The sequence below is a fragment of the Betta splendens genome, chromosome 22 (genome assembly GCF_900634795.4).
Source record: "Betta splendens chromosome 22, fBetSpl5.4, whole genome shotgun sequence".
NCBI classification, from domain to species: Eukaryota; Metazoa; Chordata; class Actinopteri; order Anabantiformes; family Osphronemidae; genus Betta; species Betta splendens.
This window is the reverse complement of record NC_040900.2, coordinates 9,914,004-9,938,298: the sequence shown is the minus strand read 5'-3', so window position 1 is coordinate 9,938,298 and position 24,295 is coordinate 9,914,004. Positions and strand designations below refer to the sequence as shown.

Here is a 24,295-nt window from a genome sequence, read left to right as displayed (position 1 = left end):
ATAATAATATAGAATAATAAGAAATGTATTTGCACAGTGGGACCATTTTATTCATGAAAAATATTGATACAAATATGCAAAGCTAGTTATATTCATAAACATTAAATTAATATTCCAACAAAAAGCTCCTCAGTGGGTCTATACCGGACATCTGTTATTTCCTTCACCTATCAGAAACTACATAAAAATATAGGGTGTAAAAAGCAATGAGACATTGATTGATTAGCAAAGACCGTCCTAGAGGTCTGAAAATACCTAGTAATACCACTGTACTGCATGATGGAAGAAATCTTTTCCTGGTAAAGAAAAGGTCCCTTCACAAACATTAAAGCATGGAACACTCTAGGGTTAATAAAGATAATTAAAAACAAGATGTAAACCATAGTTTGCTCCACAAAACTTAATTTTACCAGTTTAGAGTGTAGCCAAAAAACAGGATCCCATCAATATAAGTATTGTCTTTTATCAGAAGTTTGCACATGGAATACTTTAAGGAAGTAAACATACTGCTTTTATCGGAATTTAGATCAATTCAGAAAAATAATATTCTCAAAAATGTTTAAAATTCATTTAATGGTGTTTTGCAGTGTACATGAAAAGTAGAGGCAGGTCTCATACTGCAAAAATCAAACACATTTTTAAGACGTTTTTAAGAAGTGAAGAGTTTTGAAGTGGCCAAGTCAAACACCTGATACCTGACTGGAATTCAATGTTGACATACGTTTGTAGTTAATGCCACTGTTGTATTATAATTTCAACTAAGTAGAAATATTTACATTCATTTACTGTACAACAAACTAACAACATATCTGCAGACAAAATTAGTCAAATTGGGAGAGGCTTTGCTGCGTTGAAGCTTTACGAAGGATTATTTCCGACAGCGTTTGAAGGCATCACGACTGTGTCCGGCTGGATGGGCGGGGAAAGCGAGGAAACCGGCTGACCTCAGTCTCATTGGACCAAAAAGTACCGACGGCTGTCATCATGTGGAGGAAACGTCTGCATGGGAAGGTTTGGCTTGAAACGTGTTTACAGGTTTCACGTTGAGATAACGACAAACTTGTTTTTTTTTATTAAAGTGATACATATCTTATGCTTAACTCATTAAGATAAACCTTACAAAACCACACCACTGTGTATAAAACAATTTGTCAAATACATTTAGTTTAGACTACATTGATCTTTAATTGAGTGTGGGGATATTGTGTTATTTTCAGGACTAAAAGATCTAAAACAATCCATGCATTTTAATAATCAAATTAATAAATATTTTAAATATGAAAATATGACCATTGGAACATTGGTCATATATTCTTTATTAAACATGGAGCAAATACTAAACAGTGAAGGGCCCACAATAGTAGATTTTACTTCTTAACTATCAAACTACTAGTAATTTCCTCCAGTATTTAGGCTAAAACATACCTGTTCATAAGTGACTGAGGGCCTGATGTAAAGGTTCAAGAGCATAAAAGACAGGCCTGCGTGTACGGTAAAATTATTTCCAATTCATGTTTTGGTAGGAAACAGTAAGCATAACAGAATCAATTACCAGGTGTAGTGGATAGCAAAACATTCACTCTTTATTAACTGGAAAATACTAGGACTAACGAAACAAAACACATGTGCGATCAGAATAATAGTCTCCAAAACACCCACGATTAAAATCCCCAAAGCAACTTCATTTGATCAACTTAATACTTTGCAAGATTACAGGGTTAACGTGTTAATGTGCAGCAAGTAAAGCGCTGTTACAAGTCATGCCGCAAAGCAGATTATTATGGGTTGAGATGGGAGGAATGATGGGAAGAGTAAGGGCAGGAAAGGTAGGAAAACAGGGGGAGGGCCAGCCATTCAGGTCAGAGGGGACTGAGAGAGTCAAAGCCACAACAAAAAGAAACACCAGTCTCTCAGATCGCATCGATGTCAATGTCATCCTCTTCTTTTTCCGGCGCGTCTGATTTCACAGTCTCGACTTTGAGCTCTCGGGCAGAGGATGAGTACACCACCTGCAGAAAGAAAAGATGTGCTTCTTTCATTTATGAAACTGCAGTGGGGAATGTCATGACAAACTGTGGAACAACAAGATGACCTTTACAGGTTTTACTTCAGCTTTAAAAAAACTGATAACCTATGAAATGTCTATCTAGCTGCAGCATAGTCAACCTAATCTAGAAATTAAAAAAAATAAAATTTACTGACAATAATTCACTAAATTAGACAGCTCCTTCAAAGCTATGCTCGCTTCAGTCCTCTAGTTGCTTACAGCTCTCAGTTATACTGAACAATCAAGTCCTAGCCTGTCGTGTATGCACAGATGTTGCTGCAGTATGTACATCAGAAATGTGACTGTTAAATTATAAACTTGTATGACAGCAACATGTAACGTATCCTTTTTTTTTTTTTTAAGCACAGACCACAAGGATAGTGCTGTTTACTTCTACTTGTCTACAATTAAAAGCCAGTCAATACAGTATTAGGTGCATTACTACTGACATGTTACTCATCGGTTTAACCATGTATGCCTCAAACAACAACTATAGCAGTTATTACAATAAATCTTGTGGTACAGTCTTATTGATGAACACAACTTTGCCATTTCCAGAAACACATTGAGCCATTAATCGTTTATCCAGCTACACTGCAAGTCTCCAGAGTGTGTGTGTCTGCATCAGTATGTAGCTGTAGCCCTGGTGATTATCTCTGTCAACATCTCAGCTGGTCAGCCCCAAATATCACGTTATCTGAAGGCCGTTAACTGCTACAAAGTTTTCATTTAAAAACTGTATATGGCTGTTTGGCCTTTTTTCTTAATGCTAATCATCAGTTGATATGAGCCAGTGTTGGTGAACAAAGAATAAAACTATACATTAAAACAAATTTGTGAAGGACTTGAAATTTTCAGTTGTAGCTCTAATGCGAGCAGTAAAAACAGCCAGTTGTGGAGACTGTGCAGATTTCTGGTTCTGCCTTGTTTACCTCTACATTTTCATCCTCTTCCTCCGCTTCCTCTTCGCTGCCCTCACTCTCCTCCTCAGCCTCCTTCAGCCATTTGACAAAAGGAGCAGCCTTGGCATGGATCTCTTTGGCAAGTTCCTTAGAGACATACTTCTTGGAAACCTGGTGGAGAAGAGTGTCATCCAGTATAATGTTTCCATACTGCTGTTGTAAATTTTTATTTATTAAAATCATGGTGAAAGCAGGCATTTAAAAGCAGTATCAAGTTAAATACAGTCTTACAATCAATGGTTATATTAAATTCAATGTATCCTTTTGATCCCACCTTTTCTGCCCAGGCAAATATGACGTCCTCCTCAAGCAGGTCAGCATCGTACAAGTCTTTGAGGATGATGGGAACTCGAGAAAGGAGCTGCACCTGATGCAGCTTCACGACACACTCAAAGCCTCCCAACAGGTATTTTTGTGCCTTTTTGTTGTTGTGGCAGAACTAAACAGAAAACATTAATTTGTAAGAACTCTGGAAAAGATTCCAAATGTGGGTGATGAGATAAAATAAGTGTCCTTGTTTAACTTACGCGCAGGAAGTGGCGTTTGTACTTCTTAATCTGGTCACGGATATTCTCATTGAAGAGCAGCTCGCTGAGAATGAGAGGGCCCATGGCCTTAACATCCAGACGCTCTGCCTCCGCTAAGATCTCCTTGTCAGCTGCATCAATGGTTCTATTTTCCTTCTTTTGCTGTGTGGGGACATAAAAATTAGCAGTGGGAATCCAACAACTCTGAATTCTTCTTTTCAAAGTCTTTTCTGCTTATTGTGTAAAAACTGAAAACTGCAAGTTGATACAAATGGCAAATATTTAATTTCCTCCCAATAGTTAAATTTCTTTCAACGACAATAAAAACCCTTTATCCAAAAACCTCGAATACCTCAAACTTGGCCGTTATCAATAACAAGTGAGGGGAGGAGGCATGCAATAAGTGAATGTATCTAAAAGCCACTTACTTTGACAAAGTTGTAAAACAGGTTGACTCTCTCCTCCAGCGGTTTCTCCAGATCCTCACTGAGTGTCAGGTTCTTGGCATGGTCGCTGATCTCCTCCATGCGCCGCCTCTGTGCCTCCTCTGTAGTCTCCTCTGCCCAGTCCTCATCGTCGTCATCACGTTCCTGATAAAACAAAAAAAAAAAACAACAACTATAATTAAATACAGTAGTGCATTATTGTGACAAATAGTCTAAACAAAAGAAGGCATATTTTAGTAGTAATTCAACTTCAACATGTAGGGACAAATTTGTTAGTTAGGAAAAGTAATCTTTTGATTACTTTTCCTAACTAACAAATTATTTGTTTTTTTAAAGCTGATCAAGCTTTTAAAAAAAAAAAAAAAAAAAAAAAACTCCTACTCAGGTCCCTGTAGGAATACAGCCTGGGGAGGAAACCTGGCACTCACCACAGCTTCAGGAGCATCAAAGTTGTTTTGGTTCCCAGCCTCTCCGCTGCCAGAGCCATTCTCCTTGTCCTTCTTGCGGTTTTTCTTCTCCTTCTCTTTCTTTGCAGATGCCGATCCACTATCAGTGGTCTCTGATATTGGAGAAGAACAGCTAAAGTTACCAAATCTGCTCTGCATTTAGAGCTGCATCAGTGCCAAGGTCACTACTGTGTGTGTTCCAGCATGAACCAAGGACAGGGTGATGACATGAAGCCAATAGGAGTTTTAAATGTCCATGTAAGAGACTGTCATTTTGTAACAAGACACCAGATGTCACTGCAGACATTTAAGCACCAAGTTTCATAAGGTTCTATTCAGTCAGCACCACTGTGTACTGAACCACCTTAAATTATACATAAATCTCACCAGGTGGGTTTTTGAGGATGAACGTGCAGAGTTTGTGTCTAGTGTCTAGCATGCCACGGTTTCCACAGGCCTTACAGGAAGTGCCGATAGTTTGTTTCCTGGGATTGACATGCTGTAAGACAAACACAACCCATGTTAGTCTTATATTATTTAATGGTAAAATGAAGTACAAGTTACAATATTACATGTCCCAGACATGCACTACAGATGGTGAGATATTTACCAAATCAGTTTCAGGGTTGTCACACTCGGTACACAGCACAAATTTTCTGATGAACCCATCAAGCATGTCCTGCAACTTGTTCGCCTCATGGGATCCGTTGACGATGTAACGGTCGTTTTTGGTATCAAACTGGGTCTGAGCACCAAGTTCACAACCAAAAAACTTGGTTGGGTCTGTAGAGAGGTATAGAAGTTAAAAAGTCAAAGACATTTCAAATATTTTAATTGTTTTTAAGCATTAACTTCCAAAAAGATCTACAAATTTCATTTAAAAACAACCAACAGTTTAAAAGAAATAGGCCTGTTGTGTATTGTGTTTGGAACCTTGTGTTTTGAAAATGAGTCGATGAAAATAGTCATACAGCCTTGGCTAGGTAGTGAATTCCAATAATCAATAAGGATTCAATCTTAGTCGTTACTTACATGTTGGAGGCCTGTTCAGTGCCTTTGCAACATCAACCATGTTGACAATAACCGTCTTAATTCCATTCCCTTTGCCTTCAACCTGGATGAGAAATAAACATTACAATCACATCAAACCAACCACATATGCCCTTAAAAGCCTCCAACGCAGACCACTTACCTTGGCAATCAGACGGGGCATCTTGTAGCGATAGAACTGGTCTGACACGCTGCGGTTGACGTTGACAGACATTTTGGCTTGATGTTAGCACTATCAGTAAGATAAAAGGATCTTGGTTGGGGATTTTTCGGGATCTTCTGTCTGGAAAAGAGGGGATGACATAAACGACTGCAAGCGTGCTCGGTCTCTGACATGAAAAATGTTGTGCCGCTGTGGCCGCAAGCTCCTTGCTTGAAGGCTAGATTTCCACCACACAGGTTCCAACGGCTGCGCAACAGCTCTGGAAAAGGACAGACAAAGATTTCAATATTTAATATAAAGGAAAATTCTTGTGTCCTAGACAACATAGCTACACATGCTAATAAAATCGAAAGAGTTTAGATCTTTGATTTTTAGGGTCCCAGCAACAAATAAGCAGCAGATTTGATTTTATAAAAATAAAAAAATAAAAAACAGGCAAAGACAACCCCTGAACATAAATGTGACACTCAATTAACTATTTCAGATTTAGGAAAAAAAATGTTCTAAACTACTTATAGAATTTAATGAGTAAATGACTAGCACTAAGACAGTCTAAACTGACTCATGACAAGCATAAAATATACATATTTTTTCCCCTTTGACTGACTCAAGTATTTAGACTGTTAGAAATCATTGAGGCATATCTCTGTCTCTTTTTTTCCCCAACTTAAACAAGTTTGAACACAGTTTCCTGTAGTGCCAGACAGATTACAAAACAAAGTCAATCCAGCAAATATCCATGTGATCCAATAGTGAGCAGGCAGGGCAACGCAGTATAAAAAGAAAAATACCCTATTACAAAAGTGGACGCTTTCCCAGCTTTGTGGCCACATTCATGCAAGAATAGTTTTGTGAAAGCCCTTTGTGTTACACGAGGGCCCCTGGCATTAGTCACATAAGGCCTGCTCTTGTTAATAGGTCAGTAACGGGAGGCCTAACAGCTGCCAAACATCTTTCCCCACTGTTGACGGCTTTAATACCAACCACAATCAGCAGCGGCTGTTGCTATAGCTGTGAATCAACGTAATTAAACTCAACCTGATTATTCCTGGCGTACGGCGTCGTGGTGTTAAACGGTTCAGAGATCGAGCCTATTTCAGGAGGATGCTAGTTAGCTTAGCTAGCTCCTTGGTGCAGAGTGCGTCATACAGTCACTGCACACGAGTGACTTGACAGGGAGACGCCATTTTGATACAGCGGCATAGAAAACACGTCCTATTGCACAATCCTGCCAAAAAAAAATCCACATACGTAGCAACTATAATTAAGTTTAAATATTTATCAGCCGTGTCTGTAACTTACCGTTTTTGCAAAACAAAGACATAAACACAACGCTGATCGTCCAAGAGCCGCAGTGAACGGTGGTCGATGGCTGGTGCTGGTGTTGTATTGATTACAGCTGGGCTTCTTAATGGGTTTGTGGTTCTCGAAGATGCACAGTTAAACACCCTATAGCGTTCGAAACAGTGCGGGAGTAAGGCCAGAGACAGCGGGAGGGCTATCTGGAAAGTCCTCGGGGGTATGAGGGGCCTTTGGGGGATAAAAGAAGGGCATTGTTAAACTAACACATTGCGGCTCAAAACGCTAGCGTTAGCATCATCAGGCGTCACAGTCAGTGTACAATTTGGTGGGTGGGTAGCGCAATTGTCACATAACTAGACAGTATATGTAAAAATGTGTCACAAATATTACGTCAAACATTTCTAACGCTAAGTATCGTAACCGAGAAACCAACGGACCGAAGCGAACGTTACACGTGTATCGTCGACAAAATTCACGCTAAACGGAATGTCTAACTGTAACCAACAGCTAAACACGATCTTATGTCTAAACACAGCTTCACCTTTATTATTTCCCGATGTGAAAGTCATGGCTAATATTAGATCTCCAGGAAAAAGCAAAAGCCCAGATGCTAACGTGAAGCCAATTATTAGCCAGGCGCTGGCGACGCAGCGGTCGAAGATAGCGATAATGTAATTATACCGTATCTTCGACCCTGGACATCTAGCTACATTTGCCTTGTGAAAATGTAACTAGTAAAAAAAGAACAAACAAGATTCACAACACATCGCGAGAAATGCGATTAAATTATTTCGTACCTTACCTCTCGAATGTTCTGCGAAAAGCTGCTACTTGCGTCGCTTTTACTGACAATGTGAAGCCAATGGAAATTATGTTACGACATCCGTTAGTAACATTTATTTCAAATTAAAAGGCGCTTGTTTACGTAATAGTCAGTGGTTCCCGTTTATTCTTGTGTGTGTGTTTGTCTTAACTTGCTTTTTTGAAATATTAACAACCGAACACAAATGTCTAGTTCACTAGTCTTCTGCAGTTGAAATAATAAATATTTTGTATAGTGGCAAAAAATCTTTGCCTTTAATTTTGACAGGTGGCTGCCTACATGTGTTGCGTAAGTTTTTACAGAAGTAAACTTAATTTAGTTAGTTGGCCAAAAATATAAAATAAGCTACATTAGGATTTACTTTGAAAGGGCAAAGGGAAATTTAGGTTTTAGCTTAGCGCGTGTTCCCTTTTCTCATTGGCTGACGTCATGACGCTGCATGTGCGTCGGCGCTTCCTTAACTTGTCTCGCAGGAACAGCAACAGAGAAGATGGTGAGTATGAAATGGCGAAAAAGCCACAAATGTTGTCGTTTACAGGTGGAGCTTCGAGCCATTCGCCTGCTGTGCGTCTACATAGACGCGTTGATGTCGCAGAGAGCGCGACATCTTTGTTTTGGCTCATGTACGCAGTCAGTTTTTCAAGTTTATTTAATGAACCTTCATTCCGAAATGGATCTACGATCACATGACAGCTGAGCAGTTTGGTCCTCAGAAATTCTCTGCAACGAGCTACACACGCTGTTTTTACTTGCACGGTGACCTGTTAGTTTGTCCTCTTTCTATCAACCACTGTGCTTCAATGTTTAATTAATATAACAACATTTTCACTTTTGCGTTTGCCAGTCAGTTAGCTGACAGGGCTAACAAGCTAACAGCTACATCCATACCAGGCACTTTTCCCTGTTAGGCAATAAAGATACTTTTCAGCCATTTATCAATTCGTAGTAGTCCTGTATAATGTTTTTCCCTAGCACAATAATTACTCCATATGCATTAGTTTGTTGATTCAGTCTGGGCTTTGTTTATCCTGAGGTTGGATCTATCTAATATTTAAGTGAATGATTTTTCAGTTGATTTCTATTTTGTGTGAACAGAGAAAATTGCACATCACTATAGCTGAGGTACAGGAACAGGCTGTGACGTTGAAACAACGTTGGCTAAGGAAACTCTAAACTTTGAAACAAATGAGTTCCAACAGAGTCAGACTAAAATACTATGGCTACTAGGACTATATAAATAGCTGCTGGTTTTCCAACTCTCTCTGCTGATTACCTTGTTCAGGTGTGTCCGTTAGCTGCTGATTGGATACACACACCTGGTCAAGGTGATCAGTATCTGCTGGGGCAGGGAGAGTTGGAAAACCAGTAGGACAATGGCTCTCTAGGACCAGGGTTGTAGACCCCTGGTTTAACATGTTAAATTCCACTCACCACTTTGATTTGCTTCACCATCTGATTTTGTAAATGCTCCCTCAGACTTTATAATATTTTTGCTTCGTCATTATCACTAACCACCCACCATTAACACCTGATTGAGCCATATTGTTGTTTAACATGTCTCGTTATCTCTGTTGATTTTGAATGATTACTGTGCACACCTAATCCATTCACATTTTTAATTTCTAATTTCAGTTTTCCCCTTTTTTCCCCTCATTTTTATTTTGTATTCCTACCCCCAATTGTTGACTGTCACTCTCCCATGCACGTCACGCCTTCCTCCCTGTCTCACCCGCTCTCCTATCTCCTCCTCCCAACATCCCTCCTCTTTGCTTGTCTTCAATCAACCAGGCTGGTCACCGGGTAAGTGCCCTCGCTGTGTGTTGGATCCTTGTTTTCTGCTCACGCTGCTGCCTAGCACGCTAACATGGGACTGGGGCGGCACAGCTGGAAAGGTTTTCTTGTTTCTGGCTCTGGTTCCCACTAGGCTGAGGTGTTTCCACAGGCGCTCTGCAGGTTTTCTAAACAAAGAACAGTTAGAGGAACAAGACAATAACTATAACTTTTATTCTATTTTGGTGAATTCTTAATTCTTCATAATTCAATCTTGCAAGTCAGCATTTTTACCTTCACATTTCCTTTTATATTCATCAGCTGTTTATTTTATCAACTGAGCTGAGGTTGTCTGGTGGCTATATGAATTTATTAATGAGGTGTGTGTTGTCATAAAACTGATTTATTAGCGTTTGTTTGAAGTGTGTGTTGTGTGAAACCATAATTCTCTTAACTTACTATTAAGTGTCTGAAGTCCAGCTGTGCTTAATAAGTTTAACATTTTCACCTTGGAATGTCTACAGGCATAAAAGTTGTAAAGGTTATTAAACAACAGTTTGAATTCAGACATTTAATGACTTTGGCTTCTTACTCACAAACATATCTTATTTATAAGTCTGAGCTTTATGAGTTAAGCCTGTTTATCCACTGTTCTCCCGTTACTGACACTGTATACACCTGAACTGTATATGGGTACCAGTGGACCGTGGTTGCATCATTATCTTCTGCAGACATGACCAGCGGCATCCCACAGGGCTCTGTCCCTGGTTTACTTGGATTCAGTGTTCAGTCTTAGCTCTGCCAGGGCTCTTTGCTTGGTGACTGACCGTTGTGTGTGTATGTCTTTCTGTGCGATGCTATCAGTTGGTCCTGGTATTAGGTGACCTGCACATCCCCCACCGGTGCAACACTCTGCCGGCCAAGTTCAAGAAACTGCTGGTGCCGGGGAAAATCCAGCACATTCTGTGTACGGGAAATCTCTGCACAAAAGAGAGTTATGACTACCTGAAGACCCTCGCAGGAGACGTTCACATAGTCCGAGGAGACTTTGATGAGGTCCTTGTACATTTGAAGAAATTAGGCCTTGAAACTGGGTTTATCCTTACACCTTTTGTTGTTCCTTGTCTACTTTTTTAGAACCTAAACTACCCAGAGCAGAAGGTGGTGACAGTCGGTCAGTTTAAGATCGGCCTCATCCACGGCCACCAGGTGATCCCCTGGGGGGACATGGCCAGTTTGGCGCTGCTACAGAGACAGCTGGACGTCGACATTCTCATCTCTGGGCACACACACAAGTTTGAGGCATTCGAGAATGAAAACAAGTTCTACATTAACCCTGGTTCTGCCACAGGAGCCTACAGTGCACTGGAAAGGTAAGAGTGTTATCAGATATCAATCTAAACTCTCGGTGAAGCCAAAAAGATCACATTTTCTTTAATAGTATTGTTAAAAGGGTAGAGTGGAGCTCACCTCAGTTTCCACATGTTTAAAATCTTTCTGATTCTCTTCCCAGGTTTCATATGTCGTTTGTTAAATTCAGCTTGGTTTTGGTTTTTAAATGCAGTCAGTGTAGAGGTGATGTCCTGACCTAAGACCCGTTTGTCCTCTCTCTTTACAGCAACATCATCCCCTCTTTTGTATTAATGGACATCCAGGCGTCTACAGTGGTGACCTACGTCTATCAGCTGATCGGTGACGACGTGAAGGTGGAGAGAATCGAGTACAAGAAATCTTAGAGACCAGTGTGAGGGAGTTGGGTGAACGCGGATCTGTTTATAATTTCATTCCTTTCCACCAGGGTGCAGCAGCTCCCTGCAGTCACCACCACATTAACGCTCTAACAAACTGTTCGGTAGCGTAACTACAGCTTTTTTTGTATTATATTGTTTATATGTCAGCATTTGCTTGTATCCAATCTGCCCCGCGGTATCTAGAAAATGCAATACTGTCACACATGCTTGTGGTCAGGAGAAATATATTTGGTGCCATTTCAATTTGTTTTGTTTGTTTTTTTTCACCCTGGTCTGAACTTGTAACCAACAGGTCTCTAGTTTCATGTAGTCATTTCTGTTTCCACATTAAATATCAAACCCCACTGCTTCTGTTTTGTCTTTAATTTTAGACAACAATCATATTTGTGCTCACATGGATACAACTGAAACAGGTTTTATAGGCCTTTATCATCTGAATTTGACCACTCCTGTTGATAAATCTGAGGAGCTGTCAGTCCATCCTCCCACAGAGAGTGAGCTCAAGCATTCAGTTAGAGAACCGTTCAGTCCTTCCTCCTCCTTCTCCTCCATTGCTCGTCTGATCCTGGCCCCTGACAGCAAGCGTAATGAAATACGTCTTACAGATGCGACTCAGAAACATTAAGAGCAAGAAGAGATATGACATAAGGTTTTTATAGACGCTATAAAGCTCGGCTGATTTTACAGATGCTGTGCAAAAAAAGAAAAGACTTACGTGGAGTTGGCTTCGTCTTGGGTGATGCTGTTGTGTGTTTCTTCGTCTTTTTCTTCTTTGGCACTGAGTTACTGAAAATATTAATAAAAACTATGAAACATGTTTTTTCAAGGTCGCTTGTTCACTGAAAAACTAAAAGCCTCTCACCTCAATGGTATTTTTGGGAGAAAAATCTTTTTGGAATGTTTTGTGTTACTTTTAGTCTTCCCCTTTTGTTTTCCCGCGGATAAAACTTCTGACTGTGATTTTGATAGATGATTTTCCTCTTGTGATGCCACAACAAGGTTGTCTCTGTCAGTGATGATGCCTAACAATAAATGTGGTCAGCATCACACTGGTGTTCCTAATAAAGTGACCAGTGGGTGTATAAATGTCAAATAAACACTGAGGCTTTTCTGAACCTGTGCGTATACTCCTGTTCAGTATGCTGACGTAGTGCTGAGCGAGGAGCTTGCGGACGTGTGCGGGGCTGTAGGAAGCTGCGATGGTGCAGAGATACTGCCTCTGAGCTGGAGTTGGGGCTGCGTGCTGAGGAAAAGACACTGGTTAAGACGCAACAGGAAGCAAAGGGTGTGACACCAGTCGAAGCACAGAAACGTGTTGGGTCACCTTCCGAAATGGACCTGCAGTCGTTTGTGAATCAGGCCTTGCAGTCGGAAGTCGATGGGTGTCCAAATGCACCCCGGCAGGTTTTAAGGCTGTGGACCAAAGACAGAAGTCTGATGGGAAAATTGTCATTTCTGAGTATTTTGTTACACTTGAGCCGAACTTTAGTACAAACTTAGTTAAACATTCAAACAAGGAGCTTCTCCTCTGGTGTAGAATTGCTGCTCTTTCCTCAGCTCTCCGGTTTCACAGCACTGACATGTTTGGTTTATTTAACAAGCACATACCGCATCCACACCTGGAATTCAACATGCTCAATAAAAAGCTGACCTATTTATTTAGGTTCCTTCTAATTGTATTGTTGCTTTTTTTTACTGCTGAAAACAGGATTTACATTTGCACATAACCCTCTAACACATTTCTAAGTCACTGAGCCGAGTGCTGCTAAAGGAACGTGGAGTAGAGGTGGTTTAAAGAATAACATCATATTTGTTGTAAGCGTGCAACGTTAAGAAATGACCAGTTTACCTGGGGAATGTCTTGTCGTCATGGAGACGGTGGCTCATCTGACTTGGTGCAAATGCCACTTGTTTCCTCATGAGAGGAAGATGTGTATTTGAGCTCCTGCTGAAAGGGAAGGCGCAGACACAGACTGTGGACCGGAGGAGGCGCTTCTCTGAGTGTGCACGTTAAAAAACATTTGAACAGTACACACATTATTTTCTCTTTATGATAATTTACACCAAACTCAAGTCATATTGTTCTGATCTTTTTTTACACCACATTTACTTGGAATCATTTCAAACCAAAATCTTCCAATTTAGATTTTATTATGCAATAAAACCAGTTTGTCTTGTTCCCAGTTTCAGAAGTCACATCGTTGCCTCTCATTCAACTAACTGAGCCCAGTATCAGTTCAACTGGTTGAAGATTAGAAAAATGCTAAAACATAAAACTTATTTGTACCAATTCTGTGTTGTGGTCATGAAATCATCTGCACCTTCAGGTGCTGCAGTGAATCTGGTTCAGTAATCTAACAACATGAATGATTTAATTGTTTTTTAGTTGCACATGCTGTTACATGTAATTTCCTTCACTTTTATTGAGTACATTTAGTTTAAATTCAGACCTAAATTCATAAAAGTAATATCCTTCATTCTGCCTGGATTATTTGCACTTTGTTTTTCTCCTCTACGTTTGCTGTTTCAGGTGAATTGAAAGTTTCAGAACTCTACAATGTAAAGGTTCAAATTGATCTTTATCTTTGCTTCCTGTTGCTAAACAGAGAGGAGCAGTAGTGGAAACTCAGTGAATGAGTAAGTAGGTGTAATTCTATCTCTCAGTCAATCGCACAAGGATCTTAAAGGCCAACGTCACAGCTGTACAGTACACGTGTGGTTCATGTGACCATGTCGGCTTTGATATTCAATATTCAAAAAACTTTATTAATCCCGGAGGGAAATTATTTTGCACACTTTGAATCGCTGTCACAGTTAGAGGAATGCTAACACATTAACACCCACACTCTGATTTGACATCTAATTACTAGCTAAAGCTTTATTATATGTTATTGCATGGATGAAGATCAACCCTTACAGACAGAGGAGGAGTTGTACAGGCTCATGGCACCGGTAGGAAGGATCTCTGGTGGCGTTCTGTGGAGCACCTAATACTGATCAGCCTCTGGCTGAAGGGGCTCCTCTGTCCAGCCAGCACACTGTGTAGCACTTTGACTGACAGTAATTATAACCTAAAACATTTTCCTGACTGTGAGCGTGTGAAGGATCATTTCAGCTTGTCCATCCACCTCTCCTATTCCTGTGAAGTATTATCTCAAATCCTTTGATTTAAATATAAACTAATGGTTAAAGGTCAAAGGTCACAGTGTTTTGCTCACTGCTATATCTCAGAAAAACCTGCAGGGAATTCCATTACACCCACTTAGAATCATTCATGAACCTGAGTCCAGGCTATGTGCTATGTTACTATAATGTCCATGTGAAGTGTACATAAGTCATTGATCTAAATAATGTACTTTCCTCACAGCCCAGCACCATCAGCCAATAAAGTGCATTTCATCATGGATCAACCATCTGGGGAAAATACTTCCCCCACCACACATAATATTGTGATCATCTTAATGTTTTGATCACTTCTCAGTCTGACAACATTGGTGGAACCTGCAGCAGCCAGTAGCTGCTTTAAACTGTGTGTTTAATTGATCCAGTCAGGCTCCTGCATCAAGCAAATCCATTAGACCTCCCACTTGGAGAAATGTTCTGCTATGCTGGGAATATGGGGAATCTCCAGGAGAGCTGGGCTGTGGATTTTCCCCATGGGGAGTGGGTAGGATGCATTTAAAAGTATCAAATAACAAGTGTATTGTATTTTTTTTTACTGTAGGGAGATTGTATTAAATACAGTTTCACATTTGTATTCACTTTGCATGCCCTTCATTTTCCTGTCCAAGTCCCTGAATAGTAACAATTAGTTTTTCCACTGCAAACAGGTCTCCAGTCATGACTCAGCACATCGGCATGCTCGCCTTGCAGCAGTGTTACTGTAAAATCTGAGGACACACACTCACTGGGCTGTTGTTTCCTTGGCTGTTGTTTCTTCTTTCAGTAGATGTTTAGGGCAATATCATCAAAGATTCTTGTCCTATGTTGGTTTGAATACTCAGGTTTGATAAAACACAGTGAAACATGAATATGGCATTAGACACTTCTTCTGACGAGGACTTTTCACCCAGTGTTGTTTAATCGTTCAGGCTCTGAACTGAGGTTGTGTACGGTGCACAAACAATCCCTGATCATGGTTGTGTACATAGAACAGAATGTTTACAGTAAGAAAAGTCAAATAGCTCTGCTACCAGCTCCACTAGATGAATTTATGTCACCGCCATTCTTTATTGAATTTTATGATGTTATTGTGGCTTTTCAGCATGAGAGAAAAGCTTTGATTACAAACCCAACAGCACACTGCTTTAGTGAAAAGCGAAAGTAAACATTGGCGATGATGCAGTGGGAAAATCCCTTCAGCAGCCTATAAAGAATCAAAGCGCTTCAAGACACAAGAATGGAATCACATCTGTGACTGCATCCAAGGGCTCACGGCTGGAACACTTCACCGTTGACACTGGAGATGACGGTCCAGAAAAAACTCTTCCATGTGTTCAGGCCCAAGAGCAACATCAGGAGGAGAGACAGCAGGGCACATTTATTAGAGAGCAACGTCAGCATACAAGCAGGTGAGCTCTGCTCGTTTTATGTTGAAATGCGTCATGGTAGTTTGAGAGTAGAGACGCCAAAAGATGTGTTCCTGTAAAATAAGACCATTATAATGACTCCAGGGGATTTCAGTTGACTATTGATGATGTTGATGTTGGCCTGGGATGACAAGGGGGCCAGATAGTGGTAAACACAGTAGACGTGATGGTGGTGGAGGGCGTATACTCTCACGCTTGGAGTCCAAGCTGAGAGGGTTTCATCACTCAGAAATAGCTGCAGGGAAAGTGAGTGAGCGTTCCATGCGCGTGAGGTGAGTGGTTCAATGAAGCTGTGGCGAAGCCTGATTGGATGAGAAAGAGGCCGCACCCTCAGCATTCAGGAGAGAGGCAGAGGCTTAGACCGGATCAAACCGGAGCACGGCTCATGCGGGGGATCCCCAAAGATTCCACAACAAATGCCTTGGTGTGCTTCTGTCCAGCCATGTGCCAACCTGTGTGTGTGAACTAGTCTGTCCTACTGTGATCACACTCAAAACGGTGCAGCCAAACACCTCAGTAAACCGAAGATGAGGAAAACGTAGACAGATAAATGAGAATATTTAGTTTCCGCTTATTGCCGTAAAAGCTAAAAATATCCTGCACATTTTTTGTAGATTATGACCAGGATGTTAACAGGAACCACCTGTTGGATAACAACACCTTCAACACCAACACCGAACACAACCTGCATAGTCATCTGCAGGAGGATGAGATGCTTCAGGAGCTAGCTGGGCTTCTCAGGGTTCCCCTTACTGCTGCTTCCTGCTTCCCAGTGGATGGCTGTAGTTCACAGACACCTGAGTCTAATGTGGAACAGCACAGAAAAGCTTGTGTGAATCACCTCATACAAATTTCAGCTGCCAAGCGACTCCCAGAGCCACCAGCAGACCCTGACCAGGACCTCCAGCAGCACCTGAGCCACCTGCAGGAGGCCGTGTGCAATGAGCTCATACGGCTGGCTCCCGCTTTGGAGGCCAAGGGCCTGATGGGGCAAGTGGTACAGTGCTACCACTGTCAGATATTCAACCACCTGGACTGTCTGCTCCTGAAGGTCAACTCCTTCAAGAACTGCCTCACCTTGATGGACTGGGTCCTGAAAACTTATCTGAGGTACCATTTAAATATGTTCAAGTGACTCTTTAACCTTTCATTGTATTCAACTGATGTCTGCACATGTGTTGTATTCCCAGTCAGGACATGCTTGGTCACCCTGACCTTAGAGAAATGGATCCTATAAAACACGTGGACATCCTGCTGCTCTCAGAATGGGGGGTGAAGGCCAAGAACAAGCTGCTTGAAAAAGCACAGGTCATTATTTGTTATTCTGGACTCCACAGCAGTTATCAAAGCAGTGGTTCTAAGTGACCTTATTTTATGTGTCTCCTTTACTCCACAGGAAGAGATGAGAGTTCAACTGGAGAACATCCTGCAGCATCACAGACAGCAAGACGTCTGTGACGGCAACACAGACGAAGCCTTTGTTCAAACCTATGTGGACGCTATTGGGGTAATGAAGCGAGTTACTAACGCGGGGCTAGATGAGATCTCAGCTGTTCGTGGCTTCTTAGTACCGCTCGTGTTCCTCACTCCCCCAGTGCATCGCTGCCATGCCTCGGAACGCACAACGCATCAGCTCTAAACTGTCGTACGAAGTCAAAGAGGTTGGTTTCCAAGAGCTGCACATATTTGTGGAGAGGTGAGTTTGTTTTTATTTATCTCAGCAACATCCTGAACAAGCTACGACAGCTCTGCAGGAGTCTCATTGCTGTTGTAGGTACAGAGAAGAGCAGACCAAAGTTCTCAAGAAGATGGAGAAAACAGACAAACTGGAGATGATACAGTTTTTCAAGACTTTGAAGACGTGTCAGGAACTCAAGTAAGAAGAATCACACATTACACAATGGGCAACGTGAAATAGCAGCAGCACAGCCGTGTTCATGATCTCTCCTTTTAGGAAGCACATCCAGACTGAAGGAGAAGAAATCAGTAGCTCGCTTTGTAAGGAAATCTTGGAAATGCTTAAAAAAATAGAAGATTTGACTCTAGAACTTCTGAGGGGCGTTGTAACAAAGGTGGCGAAGGTACAGTATCTGCTCCACTGACCACACACACACTGATGATGGGCTAATATATGATATGTACATGACAGTACCATTAAAGATTTAAAAATTAAAAAATTATTCCAGACTAGATTAAATGCCTTTTGTTTTTGTGAACAGAAGCACCTTCAGTGTTACTTCCAGTCAAACAAACAGCAATTTGTGCTGTTGATTGATTCAGTGAGTAGGATGTTTCCACGTCTGGAGAACTGTGACGAAGTACGACAGGTAAGTTCAAAATTGAAATCTAAAACATCAACTCTTCCAGCTGTGTATGTGTTTAGGTTCTTCTGCAAATGCCTCTGTTGGTCTTTGTGTCTCAGACAGTGACTCTAGAAGTCTGCAAGATCCTCGTCCATAGTTACATCAAGTATCTTCTAAAAACAAAGGTGAAGAAACTGCAGCGGTGCTGGAACCCTGATGTCGGTGAAGCAGTGAGTAAAGATGCTGGCTGGTTTCACGCCATCATGTCGGACCTGGTGAGCTCAACTTGTCCCTGCGATAAACCTGAAAGCAGTAATGGTAAAGTAGTCATGTCATGTGTTTTTCTGCCACGTCAGGCTCCCGGCGTGCAGGAGTGGAGCAATAAGATGAAGAAAATCGAGGAGGTGCTGGACTGCAGCGACATCAACGCTCTGAAACTGATCGTTGCTGCAATGCAGAAGGACAGTTTAATAGCGAGGTACAGTAAATGATTCAATCCTAGAAATGCAGCAGACCTGTTAAGGAGTCCAGGTTTCAGTTTATATCAGTTGTGCTTTCCCTTCATGGCAGTGAGGACCTGCACAGGCTGCTGCGATGGAAGGGTCTTTCCAAACGGGACGTCAGGGAGGTGCTGGACGCCATTTGTGACGACTACAACCCCGGAGCATCATCCAGAGCCTGGTGCTCATGTCTGGGGAGCTGAAGAGGGTCCTTCTCAGATGATCTCTGATCTCAGAGATCCTGTAAGAATCCTGTTACTGATTAGTTCTCAGGACCCAATGAAAGGTGTTTTTGAATAAGCCTCAACACCTCCAGGTCCGACTGCATTGCCTGAGTGATGTCCTTCAGGTTGAGGAACAGATAGCTTTTTTATGTGCTGTATTTTAAAAATCTGCTCAACTGCTGTTGCAGTACTGATTTGTTTTTGGTGATTGGTCCGTTTGCTGCTCTTAATTTATTCGCTTGTACCTTTTCTGTTTGGGATGTTTGAACTTGTTCATGAACAAAGCTGTAAGAAGCAGAGAGGATTTGTTCTTGTTTTCAGTTTAGGATTTAAACTGAGCTGCTCCTCTGTTTGTGCACTGGAGGACTCTTCGTCACTTTAATGAAGTTGTTCAGGTTTTTATGTATTTCTTCATATGATTTGTTAAGACATTCCTAGGATTTATAAGGTTAAGCATCAAACTGTCTGTTTCTGGTTCATGCACCACAAAACAGATCTTCTCCTGTAAGAGCTGCCTTGTATTGAAGGTCGAATGTTAACTCATGATTTGCATGTTTACGCTCTCTCTCTTTATTTACAGTTGATTGTCCTGCTTTGGTGGATTTCATTTACTTCTGTAATAATTAATAATCCATTCATTGGTGATTCTTCGTTACTAGGGAGCAAGTTACACTTTTCTTATTCTGTCATCTGTGTAATAAATAAAACCTAATTTTATTAAATGTTGGTGTTTGTGTGTGTTCATCATATCGTTAACAATCTTTCAGCAGTGCAGATCCACATCCTATTTAAGGGCTGGTTTTATAAAACCGGTTTGTTATAGGTAAGGTTTGTTATAGAATCAATCTTAAGGAACGTGAGATGTTTTTGCTTCCTTGTTTGTTTTTTCGTTAATCTGTAACCTTCAATCGTTGCGTTTGGTTCTTCAATTGGAGCCGCTTCTCTCATTTATTGTATGGTTTATCGTCTGTATTGTATAACGTGATGACGTGAAGATAAGAAGGTCCATAGCAGAAAACACAGGCAGGTGATAAGGTTGAATAAGACATGAACAGGGAGCAGTTAAACAAAGCAAACACAGAAATCAAAGAAACTTACAAGCAAGGAATGAAAAATGATCCAAAATATAAATAGGGTGGTGGAGCAAAATGTTAAAAAACACATTTGCATTAAACAAAGAAAATGCACCTTCCTAAAATCCCCTGAAGTTGTTTTGATGGTTTTTATTTTACCTTGGGGTCAGTAGTGGTTTGTGTCTTTGACTCCTATTGTGTAAACCTTTTAAAGCAACACATCTTCAGTTTAGCTCCCAACTGGCGCATCTACTACTTCAGCATCTGACATTTACACTAAGTCTAATTAAAACTATTTATCACAGTGGTGAGTTATTTAATCATTGCTTTGCCAGCTGAGATCAGCATTTGTGCAGATGAACAGGTCTTGGCGGGAGTATGTGACGGCAGCAGCTCCATATGACCTGGCTGCCATTGGCTTAGTGGAAAATGAAAGCACGCCGTGAATGAGCTGCCGTGGGACGAACCTGTCGCCCTCAGAGCGTCTCACAGGCGCAGGCACGAGCAGGAGTCCTAGACGGCGGCGCAGAGGCTGGAGGCTGGAGATGGAGACGCTAAAAAGAGTATTTTCTCGTAGGACTTTAAGGAGGGGGTCGAGCATTCTGTCCACGTCAGACAACGTGCAGGATGGTAGGAGTTTGTTTTTATTGCTGCATGTGTGCAATATTTGGGAATATTAATAATTATTAATATAGAATAACCTAATAAGAAGTAAAAAGCTGTGGGTAATATCAGGACGGATGAATTATTGTTGTTCATATCCAGCTTTGTGGTGAATCCTTCTAGAAGCAAACACTTGCTTTTAAAGCAGGGGATTTCTGAGCTCGTGCTTCAGCCCGTTGTTTTGTCATCTTCTTCCTGTATAAACGAGCTCAACAGGCTGTGAGCGTCTCACTGGCCCAGAGCACATGGGCGTTCTTTCACCTGAGGCTTCAGGGCCTCATTCACTGTGAGTGTGCCACACCCACTGATCCTGTGCTTATCCTCACCTTCACTGCTGCTCCTAAACCACGTGATTTTCTACAAATGGCTGTTATTTCACACTGGTTTCGGTTTGTGTCTCTTTGCCTTTTGCTACCTTTATTACCTTCTAACTGAACGTAATCCAAACTTCACTGACAACAGTCCTGCAGGAATTAAACACCATATTTTATTAAAACCATAAAGTTAAACTTTTTAAACTTTTTTCATACAACCTAAACCGGAAGAAGCCCTCCCCCTACAACTGAACCACATGCCCGAGAAAGAGCCAGCGCAGAAGGAGCAGGAGGAGCAGGAGGAGCAGGAGACGGTGCCGTGTAGGAACCTCTCTGAGCTCCTTCAGATGCGTCCTGGTTCAGACGTCAACACATCGGTGGATGGAGTCCCTTGCCTTGAGTGCACTGACTCAAACTCAGAGCAACAAAATCAAAATCAAGGCGGCAATTGCCTCGTTCAGTTATATGTATCCCAGCAGTTCCCAGAACCACCAGAGAACCAGAACCTTCATCAGCACCTGCAGAACATCCAGACCACTGTGCTCAACGAGCTCACGGGGCTGAGTCCTGTGTTGGATGAGCGTCTGATGGGTCATCTGATCAACTGCTACCATAGACAGACATTTAACCAAATGCATCGTCTGCTCCAGAACATCAGCTCCACCCAGAACCACTTTGTGCTGATGATGTGGGTCCTGAAAACCTACCTGAGGTACTCTCCCTCCCCACGAACATGAATCAGCTTTGATATGATCTGTTGGTTAGTTACAGTAGTGCTGATGTTTGGTGCTTGTCTTCCTTCATCCAGTCAGGAGCTGCTCGGACACCCTGACCTTCAAAAAGTAGATCCCATCAAAAACATAGACCTGCTGCTGTTTACAGAGTGGGAAGCGAAGGCCAGAGACAAACTGCTTCAGAGCGTGCATGTAAGAAATGAGCTCAGCCCGATGGCCTCGCTGAGATGCAGCACTGACGGTGTTTGTCTTTCCACAGGAAGAAGTCAGCGACTCCCTGGAGAACATCCTGCTCAATGAGAAAACCCATGAACAATGCAACAGTGAGGAGGATTATGTCAGAGTCTTCGTGGACACAATTCAGGTAGTGAGGATCATATACATAGACATAATATGTGATGATGTCATCATTTAATGGCTGTTGTGTGTCTTCTTCAGTGCATCAAAGCTGTGCACAAAGCAGCACAACAAATCAGCTCAAAGCTGTCTGATGATGTTCAGAACGTTTGTTTTCAGCAGCTGCTGGTTTTTGTAAAGAGGTGAGAGTCTTGTCACCTAATCAAGAAGACAAAAACTGATCTCTTCGCGTGAACCTGCTTTAACCTCGTCTTCAGGTACTCAGACGAGCAGACTGAGGGTCTTGGAAAGAAAGCAGCGATGCCAGAACCAGAAACAATTCAATTCTTAAAGACTCTGAAAACCTGTAAAGAACTCAAGTGAGTGTTCGTCAGTTGATTTTATTATTTTATTATTATCATATTATTTATTATAAATTAGCTGTTTATAATTTTATTAATTGACAATAATAAGTACAATTCTGATTTATCCAGTAATTAGAAAATATTCAAAAACCTTTGTGAGATATAATGAACAACAAAAAGTTAAACATTTAAGGCTTTGTGCTTCTTTACTCTCAGACTGCACGTTCAAGTTGAAGCTGCTGGAGCTTCGTATTCAGGGAAAATTGTTGAAACACTGGACAAGCTGGAGGTTTTCACTCTGAACCTGCTCCTGGACATCGTTGATAAAATGGCAGAGGTATCACTTCAACAACACAGCATGAATGTCCATTATTTCTTACATATTTAAAGGCAATCACTGATTCTGTCTTGCAGGCTAACCTCAGCACGTACTTCAAATCAGACAGCAAGTGTTTCTCCTTGCTTCCTGCAGTACAGAAACGGTTTCCAAAGCAGTGCTATGGTGCAGATGAACAGAAGGTAAGAAGCTTCCTCTTCTGTCAGACTGTGTGCATTTGCAACATGTTTTATTTTAGCTTCTATATTTTCAGAGGGTTTTGAACAAGGCCTACAAGCTCATAGTTCAGATTTATGTCAAACATCTGATCAAGACCAACAAGCGTCAACTGGAGAGTTGTTGGAATCCTGACGTCAGCAAAACCATCGGTGAAGATGCTCATGGAATTCACAGCATCATGTCAGAGCTGGTGAGATCAGCATGGAGATGCCTCGTTTCCCACTTTAACCTGCACACGCTTCTGACCTGCATGTTCTGCCTCAGGCCCCCGACGTTCCACAGCAGAACCAACTACTGCTGAAGGTCAAGGAGCTGTTGGACTGCGAGTGCAACGAGGCGCTGAAGCTCACAGCTGCGACCATACAGAAAGACTTTGGGTAAATCAGTACAAATTAAAAAGAATTAGGATTAAAGAAAAATGATTAAAGAGCAGACACGTAGACACAGGATAAGAGATAAGCAGCAGCTGATTCTGTCTGTTGCTGATAAATCCAGGAGAAGCCAACCTGTTGAGCCTGCCTCTGGTGGTACACTGGTGTAACTGCACCTGTCTAACTCTCCTTTCGTTCTTGACTGCAGCAAGGACCCAGAGCTCCTGCCTGCCCTGCTCAAGTGGAAAGGCCTTCCTAAAGGGCAGGTGAGGGAGGTGCTGGAGACCATTCAACACGACTACCACCACCAGTCTGGGTGCTCGCCTATTAAATGCTGGTAAAGACAGTAGGAGGGAATGCTTGAAAAGTGGACAAATGGGGCCTTTACTGTGAAGCACTTAGAACCTGTGTTTGTACTAAAACTGTTATAACTTGAGAGAATTTTTTAAAAGGTCATATTGCAAAATGGCTCCAGTCATTTTATTTTTCTGTATTGTACCTCTCCTTTAGTTTCTCCATTTTGAGTTGTGGTGCTATTATAACTTTTTTTCTAGTATAAAAACATGATCTGCTTGTATTTACTGTAATGGACTTTGCTGTGTTACATTCTGTATTTCTCTGTAGTGTTACTTCGTTTTCATAAATAAATGTTTCTGTTCCATCATTTGGCTGGTGAGCGCCACTAGATGGAGACTAACACCACCCAAACAACAACTCTTCTGAACCACCAGTGTTCGCTGATGCAAGAACACTGGGTTAGTATACAAACAGAAGGTGGAGAAGTCAATCTACTGGTCTAAGACCAACAACCTGTCTCTGAGTGTAGACAGAACAAAGAGAGGGTTCTTGACCTCAGGAGGACACAACACAACCTCTTCCTGCTGAACATTGACGGTAATAATAGTAATAATAACAACAAAACAAATAATAACAAATAATAACAGTAATAATCATATTACTGTAGTTGTTACTAAAGTAAT

General features: G+C 41.5%; 5 protein-coding genes across 12 annotated transcripts; 3 read left to right on the top strand and 2 right to left on the bottom strand.

The window, feature by feature from the left end:
• Positions 1-1,558: 1,558 nt before the first annotated feature.
• eif5 (eukaryotic translation initiation factor 5) lies at positions 1,559-7,897 on the bottom strand. Of its 4 annotated transcripts, none has more exons than XM_029139185.3 (12): positions 7,746-7,897; positions 6,944-7,171; positions 5,621-5,900; positions 5,461-5,542; positions 5,039-5,211; positions 4,816-4,927; positions 4,411-4,541; positions 3,965-4,126; positions 3,537-3,698; positions 3,284-3,448; positions 2,980-3,120; positions 1,559-2,009 (listed from the first exon to the last, which is right to left on the bottom strand). In XM_029139185.3, exons 3-12 carry the CDS (start codon positions 5,690-5,692, stop codon positions 1,911-1,913), a joined length of 1,299 nt encoding a protein of 432 aa, XP_028995018.1. In that variant the 5' UTR covers positions 5,693-5,900; positions 6,944-7,171; positions 7,746-7,897; the 3' UTR covers positions 1,559-1,910. The 4 variants fall into 4 exon arrangements, with proteins under 4 accessions (XP_028995018.1, XP_028995019.1, XP_028995020.1 ...); XM_029139186.3 differs by having other exon boundaries at positions 7,741-7,857; XM_029139187.3 differs by lacking the exon at positions 7,746-7,897 and adding an exon at positions 7,485-7,627.
• Positions 7,898-8,122: 225 nt separating this feature from the next.
• Positions 8,123-11,631, top strand: vps29 (VPS29 retromer complex component). Of its 2 annotated transcripts, XM_029139193.3 has the most exons (5): positions 8,191-8,259; positions 9,555-9,566; positions 10,401-10,592; positions 10,674-10,909; positions 11,155-11,631. In XM_029139193.3, exons 1-5 carry the CDS (start codon positions 8,206-8,208, stop codon positions 11,270-11,272), a joined length of 612 nt encoding a protein of 203 aa, XP_028995026.1. In that variant the 5' UTR covers positions 8,191-8,205; the 3' UTR covers positions 11,273-11,631. The 2 variants fall into 2 exon arrangements, with proteins under 2 accessions (XP_028995027.1, XP_028995026.1); XM_029139194.2 differs by lacking the exon at positions 9,555-9,566 and having other exon boundaries at positions 8,123-8,259.
• A 1-nt stretch (position 11,632) lies between these two features.
• On the bottom strand, positions 11,633-15,689 carry LOC114848577 (uncharacterized). 2 transcript variants are annotated; one of them, XM_029139192.3, is made up of 6 exons: positions 13,137-15,689; positions 12,612-12,700; positions 12,404-12,530; positions 12,150-12,309; positions 12,003-12,073; positions 11,633-11,859 (listed from the first exon to the last, which is right to left on the bottom strand). In XM_029139192.3, the coding sequence occupies exons 1-6, from the start codon at positions 13,156-13,158 to the stop codon at positions 11,717-11,719; spliced, it is 612 nt and encodes a 203-aa protein (XP_028995025.1). In that variant the 5' UTR covers positions 13,159-15,689; the 3' UTR covers positions 11,633-11,716. The 2 variants fall into 2 exon arrangements, with proteins under 2 accessions (XP_028995025.1, XP_028995024.1); XM_029139191.3 differs by lacking the exon at positions 13,137-15,689 and having other exon boundaries at positions 12,612-13,128.
• LOC114848572 (uncharacterized) lies at positions 15,672-19,605 on the top strand. The gene is made up of 11 exons (XM_029139184.2): positions 15,672-15,858; positions 16,491-16,986; positions 17,067-17,184; positions 17,273-17,383; positions 17,472-17,572; positions 17,651-17,752; positions 17,831-17,957; positions 18,096-18,203; positions 18,299-18,454; positions 18,536-18,657; positions 18,750-19,605. The coding sequence occupies exons 1-11, from the start codon at positions 15,753-15,755 to the stop codon at positions 18,880-18,882; spliced, it is 1,680 nt and encodes a 559-aa protein (XP_028995017.1). The 5' UTR covers positions 15,672-15,752; the 3' UTR covers positions 18,883-19,605.
• A 790-nt stretch (positions 19,606-20,395) lies between these two features.
• LOC114849101 (uncharacterized) lies at positions 20,396-23,979 on the top strand. 3 transcript variants are annotated; one of them, XM_029140181.3, is made up of 11 exons: positions 20,396-20,606; positions 21,185-21,665; positions 21,762-21,879; positions 21,947-22,051; positions 22,126-22,226; positions 22,302-22,403; positions 22,605-22,725; positions 22,803-22,907; positions 22,964-23,134; positions 23,209-23,321; positions 23,524-23,979. In XM_029140181.3, exons 1-11 carry the CDS (start codon positions 20,423-20,425, stop codon positions 23,654-23,656), a joined length of 1,734 nt encoding a protein of 577 aa, XP_028996014.1. In that variant the 5' UTR covers positions 20,396-20,422; the 3' UTR covers positions 23,657-23,979. The 3 variants fall into 3 exon arrangements, with proteins under 3 accessions (XP_028996014.1, XP_028996013.1, XP_028996016.1); XM_029140180.3 differs by having other exon boundaries at positions 20,405-20,606; positions 21,170-21,665; positions 22,979-23,134; XM_029140183.3 differs by lacking the exon at positions 20,396-20,606 and adding an exon at positions 20,763-20,925.
• The last annotated feature ends 316 nt before the right edge of the window (positions 23,980-24,295 follow it).